General features: G+C 36.1%; 1 protein-coding gene across 1 annotated transcript in view; it reads right to left on the bottom strand.

Moving 5' to 3' along the window:
• LOC139712133 (potassium channel subfamily T member 2-like) overlaps positions 1-10,250 on the bottom strand; it is a 276,426-nt gene extending 266,176 nt beyond the window's left edge. Inside the window, exon 1 of the mRNA XM_071623967.1 lies at positions 10,132-10,250. Within this exon, the coding sequence (XP_071480068.1) occupies positions 10,132-10,241 (110 nt within the window). The 5' untranslated portion in view covers positions 10,242-10,250. The remainder of the gene's footprint in view (positions 1-10,131) is intronic.
• Positions 10,251-13,570: the final 3,320 nt, after the last annotated feature.

Here is a 13,570-nt window from a genome sequence, read left to right as displayed (position 1 = left end):
CCGTTTGGGAAAAAGGCAGCAAATAGTGTGGCAATTGTTGGTGAAAGTGGTCAGAATGAGATCTGACAAGGCTAAACTCATGAAATCACATCGTATGGATATGACAGTAGGGAGTTTGGTGCAATCATCACGTCCTTGATAGAGAAGAGACTGCTTAAAATTGAATAAATAAAAATAAAGAATAAAATTTAAATTTTAAAAAAGATAATAATAATCTGCAGATGTACATTTGTCCATTATTGCAAAATCATTCATGATGTTTAAAAGATTCCCAAATTATTTCTTAGTGCAAAGAATTTTGAAGTTGTGCATATTTTGCTTTTTTATGAACTTATACAGTATAAGGATAGGGAGGTTGATAGAAATAGGAATGATCCTACTTTATATGCTGCAACTAAGACAACAAACTTTACTCTGTAATAAATGGAAATACAGTGTACAATTGTATACATACACTTTAATGTCAGCAACCATATACAAACTTTGACATACTCTCAAACCAGGTCAGCCAATGTGGTAGACACAGCAGTAGACAATAAAGTAGAAGATCCCAGATTCAAATTGTACCCCGAGCCCACTATCCACCAGAGTGGCATGCTTTAATCTTCATGTGTCTGTTACCTAAAACTAATACCAAAAATAAGAGTCCTAAAATATGTAATAATGGCATGATATACAGCAACTAAACTCATGACCAGAATATCTGTATGAAGTGTAAATTGTTCCTGGCTGACAATTTTGATATATCAATCATTTCAGCTTGCTGTTTAATAGTTTATGGCCATTCTCCAATCTTGCTTCAAATGTAGCTGTCTTTATGATCTTTTTTGTTTTAAATCATACTTAAAGGCAAGGATATGCTGTAATAAAAAAGAGGACATTTTACACAGATGTGGATGTGTCTCAAGCTCACTTTGATCTTGAACTGAAGTTTAGCTGTCTTCCTTATATCAAATACAAAAAAAAAATGTACAAAACAATAGGGTGCTGTTTGCAATCATTCTAAGTTGAGATGGGAGCACTAAAGCATGTACATGTAAGTCAACCAATCAACCTTCAGCATTTATGCTGTTTCCATGGTCACTGTGATTATTGCAACATCCAATGATATGGCAAGTATCTTTATGACATGGCAAGTATCTTTATGACATGCAACACTGATTTGGTCTGCCCTTCCCTTGGAATACAGTACACAAATTTATTTTGACAGGCTACATAGTGCAACATTGTTTTGAATGGAAGACATCTATTACACACAACTGATCGTATAACAGTTTAAAAAGTACAGTTTGCATTACATGACATTACAATATTCTGAATGTTGTATCACATAATCAGACTACTATATCAATTAAACTTGGTCATTATCAAAATTCTGTCTCTGGGTACATGATATGTATGAAGAAATAGAAAACTTGCTAGCTTGTATTTATAAAGCCATAGAACACTTGTACAGGTGTATGATCATCACCTTATCAATGGAGCTATTCTTTCAGAATACTTTTGAAGATCTTCATCACTATTAGTCTGACAAAAATAAAAATCTCATACAAAAGTAGAGATATATGTAGATCTCATTTCTGCATTTTCCTCTGCAGTGAGGCGGATTTTATATCCACCTGAATAAGGACAGGTGTCTGTGTGTGCAAGTGTATGGTTTGGGTGTTGCTATCTGTGATAATTGAGCTCCGATGTAAGAACGAAATAGACATGACCACATGGGAACATGTGACTACTCAAGGGGTTTGACAACATTGGTCACAAGAAAAGAACATGCACTTATGGGCATCTGGTCTTAAGAGCTTCAAGAGATTTGTGAACATGTACTTTGCTTTGAGAGTGATCCCATTTAACAACTTCCAAGGATAAATGGAGGAGTCACGTGTACCTCACCAAAAAGGCTTATCGGACAGCACATGTTCTAAAGTGAGAAGCAACGTGTTTATTAATACACAGGTTTTGAAGGTACAAGTAGCACGTTGTCTGCCTCTTTTGCTGAAAAAAGAAACAAAACAAAAAAGAAAGCATGAAAACACTTTGAAAAGAATGTATGAGGATGAAGGAATAGGGAATCAAATATTTTAATCAAGATGGGATTCAGATGTTACTATGAAAGACAGACAGACGCACAGACACAGACACACACACACACACACACACACATAAAGAAAGTTTAACAAACTTATCATTTTCATTGTCATCATGAAGCATGTAACAGCTTTATTTAGAGCCACGTCTTGCAGTTTACACACGGCTTTATTTCAGGAAGTTGTGTTGTACACTCATGAGTCATGTACAGATTCAGAATCTATTTTAGATGATGCTCAATGTATTCATTGTCAGTCTACATTGTAGTGGAAAAAGGACATAATATGTGTAATTTTTGTCCCAGAGTCAAAGGCATTTTCTATGCCTTTTTGCTTTTACATGTTATGTGATGATATGCAGACAATACATGCTATCAAGGTTTTGCAATTCAACGTGAGAACCAAATACGCCCAGGGGGAGACAAACTGAAAAATATACTGTTGCCATTTGATATAATAAGTATAAGCATTTGGTGGAAGCAATTAAGACATAAATGATGAGATATAGAAGATATCAGACCATGAAGAAACCAAGACCTGCATTCTAAGAATAAATGCAGGTAGAAAATAATATAAGTTAGTGACATTGTAGTTCTCTCAAGATGACTAGAATGCTCATAGCTGACAATGCTGCTTTATTGTTCTAAGTAAAAGTAATATGTCTGTCACACTAATTTTTCCTTAATAACTTCTAATGCTTTTAAGAGATGAAATATGCCGGGTCCAGACTCAGCCAGAGGATGAGCACATATGTACAAAGTTTGTAGACATACAGTTAATAGCAGGAACAAAATGACATGAGAGAAGTGAATAGGGACGTTCACTGAAACAATACTGTAAAATCAGAAATTGTTCACATGCATGACACTTTTGTGACTTTCATGAGGAGTTAAGAATATTCAAAGTAAAATGCATCCAAAAGATTTTGTCTGTAGACACAATGCATTGAGTACCAGTGACAGTTCACAGGTTTTGTGGTTTGAAAAAGGTCATCAGCTCTGATTTGCGAAAGTTCCCATGCCGTGATGTTTCTGGTTTTGCAGCAATGTAGGATGTCACTGGACAGAATTATGGAGCAACTGGTGGAGAAGGCAAATTGAGGACAAAGTAATAAGCTGTCTAATAGGATGAAATGCAGAATGGACGAGTCAGTCCTAAGATAAACACAAGCTTGCATCTGCAACAGGTCAGGGGCAATTCAACGCATAAACCATGCCAATCTGTTATTGTTTTCTTTTGTCTTAGTACAAGAAAAAAAATAAAGAAAGACCCCCTACATGGTATCTGGCACTTATGCCTTCGAGTATTTGAGTCACATCAACCTCCACACTCCAGACCTACTTTTTTTTTCATTTGCATACAAATGTCCATGGGATATTTCACAGGTCTCTTGAATTATACACCTTGTCAAACAGTGTAAACACTGTTGTATAACCAACAGCACAAAAGGGATGCCGACCTTCTTCCTTTTCTTGTTTCTTTGATTTTTTTTTTCTTGGGGGGTGGGGGAGGGCAATTTCTATTTAAGAGGATTTTTCTGCTGAAGCATGTCCATCCTCTATTTTATCTCAGACCAGTGATCTTTGTGCATGCACCTATGGTACAAGGTATAATAAGAGAGGTTATTCTCTCAGTTTCAATTCCTTGCTATGAACGTAAAGAACATCACTCATGTTTGTATAGACATTACATTTGTTACAATAAGTCTGTAAGTACATGTCATACATTTGTACATGAGTGAATATTATGGTATGGTACATGTAATATAGCCTTTAATTTTAAAAATGCACAACTAGGACCTTAAAGAAACTACAAACTTCTTTGGAAGAAAAAGCAACTATATCATAAGAAAAAAGGGGTGTGATTGAATCTATGCTCTCTGGAGTATTTCATCATCACGTAACACAGTACTAGTATTATCATGATAATAACCTCTTTTCAGAGACATTAATTTGAAAAAAAAAAAGTTTGATTACATTCTATACAAAATCATACAGTATGTTCAGGAAGCTGGCATTCCGAATGATTAAATATTTTATTTTCTTTTTTCAATCTTGATGAATCAATTATCATTCCTTACACATTACTTTGGAAAAGTGCCTCGACTCGATGTGACTATTTAAGCACTGGTCAGCTATAAAAGATTCTAAAACTAGCACACTTTGCATTGAAATATTGCTCAACACTGGAACATTGTAATCGAATACATGCATTTTTCTCTTTTTTTGGGGGGGGGGTGACTGCAGTGTAAGGGAGTGGGAGAGTTTCAACTCATATCTAGAGGATTCGCATTCACATCATTTTCTCTTCTCTAAAAAAAAAAAGAAAAGGATAATTTATAACAAGATTACTTGTCAAGGAGAAAGTGCCTCAAATAGGATCTATTATGGTAAAATATGCATTGATAATGATATGTATGCCAAGAAAAACATAAATTAAGTAGAATTCATCCCGATGAACATGTCCTTATTGAATAAAATCATGTTTTATTGTGATATATGAAAAACTGTAAAAAAATTAATAAACAGGAAACAAATAGCTAGGGACTTACTGGAAAACTTCTCACACAGTAGGTATATTTCAGTTGGGGAATTACATTTCCTGCAGTTATTTCATATACAATTGTAGTTTGTTAAATCATGTATGGGAAGAGATGATAACCATAAATCTTATTATGTATGGTGCTTCTGTCCATCATATTTGGCATGTGGGATGTGACCTCTGTAGCTATGGAAAAATGAGGACAAAATCTTCATGAGAATTACCTCACCAGAGTCACAAATCAAATGTAGAAACATCTACAATGTATGTCCTGGTGATAAGCTTTGCATGTGAAGGGAAATGTGGAGAGTTATTGAAGTCACATGATCGCAGTCGAGCAATTGCGTTGAGAGCCAATAACATCTTACGAACCAAAAGCTCATGATCAAATTACACGACGGGATCTCTCAATCGGTCCGTTTTGACGTATTCTGAGCTGGCTGAGCTGGCACGTGGGGAAAAAATGCCATCGAATATTACTTGCATAATTACACTAGAACATTGCCAATGGGTACGAGCGGCATTGGATAATCCCATCACAATACTATCTGGCAATGGGCGCATCAGCTACTGAGCTGTTTACGAAGTGAACTTACTTCAGGGAAATGTTTGACATTTGAATGTGACATCGTACCTGCACAGTACACCACATATCTCAACAACAAAGTGAACAAACTTTCAGGAGCAATTCTTCAAGAGTTATTCCCTATTACCCAAGAACCATAAAGAACTTATGCATTCCAAAAAGAAAAAAAAAATGCTGCTAATTTTGGAGGAAGGTTGTATACTTTTCACAAAGGTCATTAATTACCTAGCAATTTTCACTCAAATATCTATTCTATCCATTTTCATTATCTATGATGTACAAGGGACAAAGAGTCATGAAACATTTTAGCATGCAGACTGTTTATTTTCAACAATGAGACTGCTACCAAAATAATATTATTTATAGATGGGGGAGGTCCAAATGATCAGTGAGTTGTATGTCAAATGTGAACATAAAGTCCAACAACAAAACAAAGAATTAAAAAAAAAAACAATTAGATGAAATGCCTAGCACCAAAACAGAATCCAAAAGTATGCACTAACATCTAGATGATGTGTGCCAAAGGGATGTGCACATAAAACAAAAACCTCCCTGTAATGTAACTTTTTTTCACTACATAGGCCTACTGTAGTAAACCAACTATATAACTGCATTGATATATGCCTAAGTATACTCATTCATGGATGCTGCTGTTACAATACCTTGGACAAATTTGGGCAAGTCCAAGATAACACGCGGGTTACGTATGGGACATTCAGAGACTTTTATGACCTGAAAAATAGTGTTAGTGGCCTTTGATCATATTGAACTTTATGATGGTGATTGATATCTAGGAGAAGTATAATCATGTCAAAAATTGAGAAAAATGACCTTGACAATTATATTCTAGAAGAGAAAATATGTGCTGTTACGTATGGGACCAGAAAAATTTTGTTTTTTTGAACATTTTTTTTTACCTCAAAACTCTCTGAAAGTATTTCATTATACAACTTGTAACTCACTGTGATGAAAGTCACAACACTCAAAATTATCACAGGTAAGTTTCATGTCATTAGGCAAAAAGCTCTAATCACAGGTTCTAATTAAAGACAGACATGACGTGTTACGTATGGGACAGTTACGTATGGGACACTTGGTCCCCCATTCATTTAGTGTGTGGAGAACCATGTTTATGGTATTTTGCACAATTATTGAAGTAAAATCAGTTGAAACTACTCAAATACTGATCCAGATTGTCAAGGAAACAATATTCCCCAAATATTCACCATCATAGTCATATTCAATCATATTTTTATATTTTTATGACCAACCTGAGTATGCATGCCCTTTGTCCCCCATTCGTTTAGTGTGTGGAGAACCATGTTTAATGGGTATTTTGCAAAATAATTTTGCAAAATACCCATAAACAAATTTTTGCATAATTATTGAGGTGGAATCAGTTGAAATTACTCAAATACTGATCCAGATTGTCAAGAGAACAATATCCCCCAAATATTCAATCATATTCTATATTTTTTTATGACCAACCAGAGTATGTATGCTCTATTTTTATCAGGATAGTTAACTCTAAAAAATTGAATAGTTTAAAGTGTTTACTTCCATTGATGAAGGGCAGTTTGCCATTTAGTTTCCATAAAAAACAACTTGACACAAGAAGTATTAATTTTAATAGATAAGCAATACCTGCTGCATGGAATTGCTGTAATCGAGTAGATGTATGATATCTGTCTAGCAGTCAGGTCATTGATTTGAGTCACACCTCAGTATGTATACCCATTAATTTTGTTGTGGCTGCTATTGAGAACTGAATAAGGACAATTTGTGTATCACTTGCAATTAAAAAAAAAATCATTTTACTTTAGTTTTTTTTTTTTATATCACAACCATTTCAAATTGGATCTCCATCAAATTAACTTTGAATTCCTCTAGTCTTAGAATTGTATGCTTTTTAGTAATTCATATTATTTGTTTCCAGTCATCTCATAAAATGTTGAAAACTGAATCCCCATTTCTACAAAAACTATACCATCCCTTTAATGCTGATTTTCATTGTGTATTTTGCCATCTTCCCCTCCCCTTTTTGAAAATTGTTCAGTCAAGTACATGTATTGTTTCAAGTGTCTATAACTCAAAAAGTAGCTACAAAGTTGGGATGCTTTCTTCAGGATGATTGACCATTTGTGTCCTGAGAGACCTTCCCAGCTAGCTACATGCATTCACATGCAATATATATGAGGATGTCCCATACGTAACACATTTGTCCCACACGTAACATTATTTCAATGCCTAAGAAAAAATATTTCTTTTACTGTTTTTTCTTTTTTCTATGGTATTTATTTTCTTTAAACAATAAATTAGAACTTTCCAAAAGGGCATTCAAATAACCTTAGCAATTTCAGAAAAAACCTAAAAAAATGACCTCATTTTGTTACGTATGGGACATCTCATGATAGGACACGAGCTAATTTGCATTTACATTTGCATAATCCCTAAATTTTCATACCAAGTTAAACTATTTGATGAACTTCTTATGTCCACATATTGATCAAATATCATTTGCTTTCCTTTGAATAAATACGAATTTTTATAAATGTCCCATACGTAACGCTGTGTTTTACATTTATGCAAATGAAGCCCTTAAAATTTGCATAAATTTACATATATCATTTTTTCCTCCATGGAAATCAAAACTTCAACTCCTAAGCTTCAAAATGATACCAAATATGTCAATATTGAGCAAAGATGAAATTTTGCCTTCTGAGGGGACCTTATCTTGGACTTGTCCATTTGTACAGGCAGCTTTATGTTTTACCTTGACTCAACAATCTTCCATGGATAATTTTTCCGAGCAGTAGGCCTACAGGTGTGCTCTGCATTTCCATTCTTCTGAATGTCCAGTGTGGACTTTATCATACCACTTGATTTTTGCATCGGGGTAAGATGCCTTTAAATGCATAACATCCTTGTCTGGGGTGAATGGGTCTACTGCATAATGGATGCATCTTGCAAATAAATTGAATTGCCTGCAGTAGACAATGGTCTGTATTGGCTGGAGTACTCCCACAGGAGTGGAGTGATTGGACTGTTCGGGAACTGTGCACTTCAATCCACTGAACTCTTTCACATCTTTTTACTCCGGGATGTAAAAGCAATGATAAAGAAGCATGTGATAAAGAAGCACCACATGAAATAAGTATGACAATGAACAGTCTTCTGGGTCCCGTTGCATAAAAGTATCAATTATGGTAACTTTGCCATCCAATAGTAACTACCATGGCAACAATACTCAACAGCCAATCAAAATCAAGAATTCCATGGCAGTTACCATTAAATGGCAAAGTTACCATAATTGTAACTTTTATGCAACGGGCCCCTGGTCCTTATGTCAACATGACAATTATCGCTGCTGTTGCAGAAATAATGCTCCAGGCAAACCAGCCACTGCTCTGACCTTGATTTCATTTAACCAATTTCATTCAAAGACCAACAAAGCAAATCGCATTGTGCTAATGTGTTCTATTTGCTGACTTTTATACAAGAATGGCAGAGTGCTGTCTTCTGATCGAGACCATGTACAGACGTCTCAAAAAGTCCTAATTATCAATGAATAGATCCATATTGCCCCATCTCATTAACCCATAGGCCTACTGTGTTACCACCACATGTCCTTCCTGTTGAACTGAGTCTTGCTAAATTTTACAACCATGTCAAATTTGGATGGATTAATATTAGTGTTGATTAAAATGTTTAGCAAAGCAAGCAAAGTGTCTGGACACACATCATACATGTAGGCTAAAAAAGCTACAGTATATTCTAGAAATTTAGAAATATGCAGTCTTTCCAACAACAACAAAAAGAGAGGCATGTTTACATTTTGAAAGCAAACAATTATGTGTAAAATAATACATCACATTCAATAAACATCACATGGAAACTGAATACATTGATATGTAAAACTGTTGTAAATATTGCTATCATGATGGTACTCTTAACTTCAATTACAGATAAAAGCAACTGGAATGCACTTGTGTTACAAGCATTGTGCTCTTGGTTTGATGGTAATCACCTTGCTTATTGCATTCTTGTAGGTTTTTTGAATGTTTATAAAGTTCTCAGGAACATTTTCCATAAGACAGTCTCTAACGTTTTTTTCATTATAATCTTTTATTGTCATGATACATTCTGTTTAAAGTTGGTCCCGATGTTTAGTAATCTGAAAGTTGAGGTCATATGGATATTTATCATCAGCTTGCCATTTATCTAGTTTTACTAATACTCCTAAAATTCAACAATGATATTATACATTAATTCAACATCGTTGATCAGAATTTAGTACTCGAAAAACTGATTATCATGATTTAAACTATAATTCATACTCATGATTAACATTTACTGAGTGCAATGAATCTCTGAGACATTGATGTTAGTGTTAATGACTTTAAATTTGCATCGAAGAAAAGAGAAGCCTTCGTCTTGGAGATGTGAAAGTCCATTTGTGTGTCTTTTAAAGAATCAAAATGAAGCCTAGCTGCATCCAGTCTAGCCCGACCAGATGTCGTACATCCGATACAGCGACTGGGCTGTGTATAGTTACATCCAGTCATTCACTCATCCAAGCTAGAAATGAAAGTCAGCCAGAGGGTAGGCAAAGAACAGAGATCTATGCTGAATATTGTTTCCCTATGTTGTTGGGTTTTTTTTTTCCAGGAACAAACAAACAAGCAAACGATCGAACCGGAAAATAAAACTCATAATTCATTCCTTGACTAAACCAACGGCTACTGTGTTCCGTGAGCAGCTTGTCGATTTCTGCCAAGCAAGAAGCGACCACAAGGCTTCTTCGTGCCGGGGGTTTCCCCATTCACCACATGCCAACATCACGGTGATGCTCAAAAGACATCACACGCGCCGCTTTTCTTTGTGACGAAAGCATCTACCTCATTCAGACTCACTCACCTGTCTTCATCCGCGTAGTGGTCTCCCCAAACCAGATCTCTGAAGCGATATCGAGGGGGTAACGGCGGTACGGTATCGAAACCGGCATCTCCCATTTCGGCATTATACATCAAGACTTCTTCGACGGTTTCTCTCTCCTAGAATGTGGTTTTCAAAATTTCAAATTTCCAACGATCCTGGTCGATAACAAGTCATGTACCGCGAAACTCCTCCACTGGACACAATGAAAAGGCCCGAATCAAAAGAAGGGTGACGAACGAAGTCTGTAACGTGATACTGTCACTGGATTGAGGCAAGGTCTTATTCCGATAAAGAGAGCGAGTGAAGCTCGAAATTTTTTTCAAGTCAGTGGTAACCTAATCGGGTGGTGATATCGTCGAAAACAACACAATTGTCTCCACGAGTCAAGTCGCTGACATCGGCATCGGCTCCTGCAATTGAAATGAGTCCCGTAGCTGACATCTGACCAGCGGATGCAACGAAAGTCGTCGAAACACGCAGAGCATGCACGGGTTGGTTATCAATCGCCCTGGCTTGCTGCGGTGCAGATGCGTATGATGCATGCACACTTTGGTCCGCGTCTATGGATGCTGTGCCTGTGTGTGAGTTTGTGTGTATGTGTGTTGTGTGCGTACGGTCACTGAGATCCATGCGAACAAGTACTAGTAAGCTGTGCGTGTGTGTGTGTGCTGTATGTGTGTGTTCTGTGTTTGCTCCTCCTCTACTGTAGAGTCCCCCCACCCCCCTCCCAAGCTCTCTTCATCTCTTCCTGGCCCTCTCTCCGCCGCTTTTTCCTCGTTACATCCTCAATCATCGCTCTACTCTTCGTTCATATCTTCCAAAGCCAGCTGCGTGTGTCTTTACTTCGCGATGGCGTGTTTTTCCTCAATATACGACGGAGATTCTACATCACCTCTTAACTCTCTCTCTCTCTCTCTCTCTCTCTGGGTTCTACGTCAACATCATCTTCAAAAGCAGCCTGATCGCCTGATGATGATATTGCTTTTATCACGTCATGCAAGAGAACCTGCCATTAAGACGGCGAGGCGAGAGCGGTGTTCCTTGTAATTCCTGCTAATGGCATAAATTTTCTAGTCACCATGCACTACTTTTGTGGAGAAATGATGGGAAAGGGTGGACTGGATTAGAGAAAGGGTGTTCAGCATTAAATAATCCCTTCTCAGTAGAACGATCAGGGCCTATGATGCAAAATAAATACAATAACATGAACAGTGTCCAGGTAGGCCTATATATAATCATATGCCTTTAAAAAAGTGACTGGATGAATCTCTCCTGTTTCCCGTTACTGGTAATAATGCAGAAATTAATTACAGAGAGGATACACTAACAAGCGGTCTGGTAAATACTAGAGCAATATTCAGGGTACACAGGATACAATTTCTGTTTATTTTCGGGTTTTGTTTATGTCGTTGTTAATCTTATTTTTTTTTAACTTGCAGAAATGATTTCTTTGAAAACTAAACTCGGAAATATAGAAAAGGGCTAAAGGGAGCCAATTGCTGTAATTCATTTCTAATGGAAGTACCAAGAAAAAAATACAAACAAGAATGGAATGTATGTATGTAGGATGAAAATGAAATGTAATGGAATTTATACCAGTCGTCATACAAACATATACATAAACGTGAATTACCGAATTATGCTGATTTGAATGAAACTTCTGTAAATGTTTCTCTTTGCTTTCTTTAGGTTTAATCAATGTCGATTTGAACATAAAATATAAAGTATAAATTATAGAGTATAAAGTATAGAGTATAACAAAGATCATTTTAGAGCTTTAGTTTTTTTTTCCCTTTTTGGCGCATATAATCTTCTTTTGCTTTGAATATATATATTTTCATCTTTATATAGCAAACCAAATTTACCATGATTTTTCAAATTGTGAATAAGGAGGTACAATAATTCAAGTTTGTTCGGGGTTTATTTTTTCTCCATCTCCATCATAATCAATAGAATATATACGTACAATGCGAGTAAACGGAAAGAGATGTCAACATTGTCCTACGAGTAACCAAAGAGCGGGGTATACATTGTACTTTGGCTGAAATGTTTATTTAAAGAGGTGAAACATTTGAGTGTTAAATAATTTAGGGATGTAGGTGGATGGACCTACTAAAAAGCCATAAGCTTTATTGTAGATTATGGGTTTCTCCAGTTAAAATGTGGATACAAAAGAAAATGAAATGCGTGGTCATCAAATGCAGGACCATGTTAAGAATTCATTATTGATCAAGTTAAACACAATTTATATTGCTATTTCGTAGTAACACAAACTATATTGTTTAGGGTGTTGATGGTAAAACTATAGATAAGGTGTTTAAATCCGGCAGAAACGTGTTGCGCTTGACATAGCCACACACGTGAGTGATGGTGTGCCAATATCAATTGAGACAAACACGTTTTATTATCATATTCTGTCTGTCAGCATGCTGTTGTTTGTATATCGCACAAGCAAACGTCGCTCAGTCCACCGTATCAGCGAGCTTTAGATATGTGACGCGAACGCTATGAAACGACGCTAATTAGACCCATATATATATATATATATATATATATATATATATATATATATATATATATATAGCGAAAACTTTGAGCAAAGAAAACCGATGAAAACCCATTTTCTTTGCTCAAAGTTTACGCTATTTATTATTACAATTGTTTCTGGTCAGTTTTTCCTTCCTTGTTTCAAAATATATCACAAAAAGCTGCATCGCTTCGGCGATCCCTCACATTTATTCCAAAGTTGATTTACATCATTTGGGTTTATGTCAGGTTAATGTGTGTGTGTGTGGCACACATACACACACTATAGCTTCTGACCACACGAGCAAAGAGAGTAAAGGGTTTGGGACGAACACCGATCTAGGGCTTTCAATAGCTCAGTCGGTAGAGCACCGGTCTAGTAATCCGGAGGTCTCGGGTTCGAATCCCGATGAAAACCCATTTTCTTTGCTCAAAGTTTTCGCTATTTATTATTACAATTGTTTCTGGTCAGTTTTCCTTCCTTGTTTCAAAATATATCACAAAAAGCTACATCGCTTCTGCGATCCCTCACATTTATTCCAAAGTTGATTTACATCATTTGGGTTTATGTCAGGTTAATGTGTGTGTGTGTGGCACACATACACACACTATAGCTTCTGACCACACGAGCAAAGAGAGTAAAGGGTTTGGGACGAACACCAATCTAGGGCTTTCAATATAGCTCAGTCGGTAGAGCACCGGTCTAGTAATCCGGAGGTCTCGGGTTCGAATCCCGATGAAAACCCATTTTCTTTGCTCAAAGTTTTCGCTATTTATTATTACAATTGTTTCTGGTCAGTTTTTCCTTCCTTGTTTCAATATATGTATATATATATATATATATATATATATATATATATATATATGTATGGAGGGAAAGTGAAGAAGAGGA

Source organism: Diadema antillarum, unplaced genomic scaffold (assembly GCF_040938485.1).
Source record: "Diadema antillarum isolate AM-2024a unplaced genomic scaffold, OU_Dant_1.0 seq00001761_RagTag, whole genome shotgun sequence".
Taxonomy (NCBI): domain Eukaryota; kingdom Metazoa; phylum Echinodermata; class Echinoidea; order Diadematoida; family Diadematidae; genus Diadema; species Diadema antillarum.
Note: the sequence above shows the minus strand (reverse complement) of the source record. Positions and strands in the feature narration are given on the sequence as shown.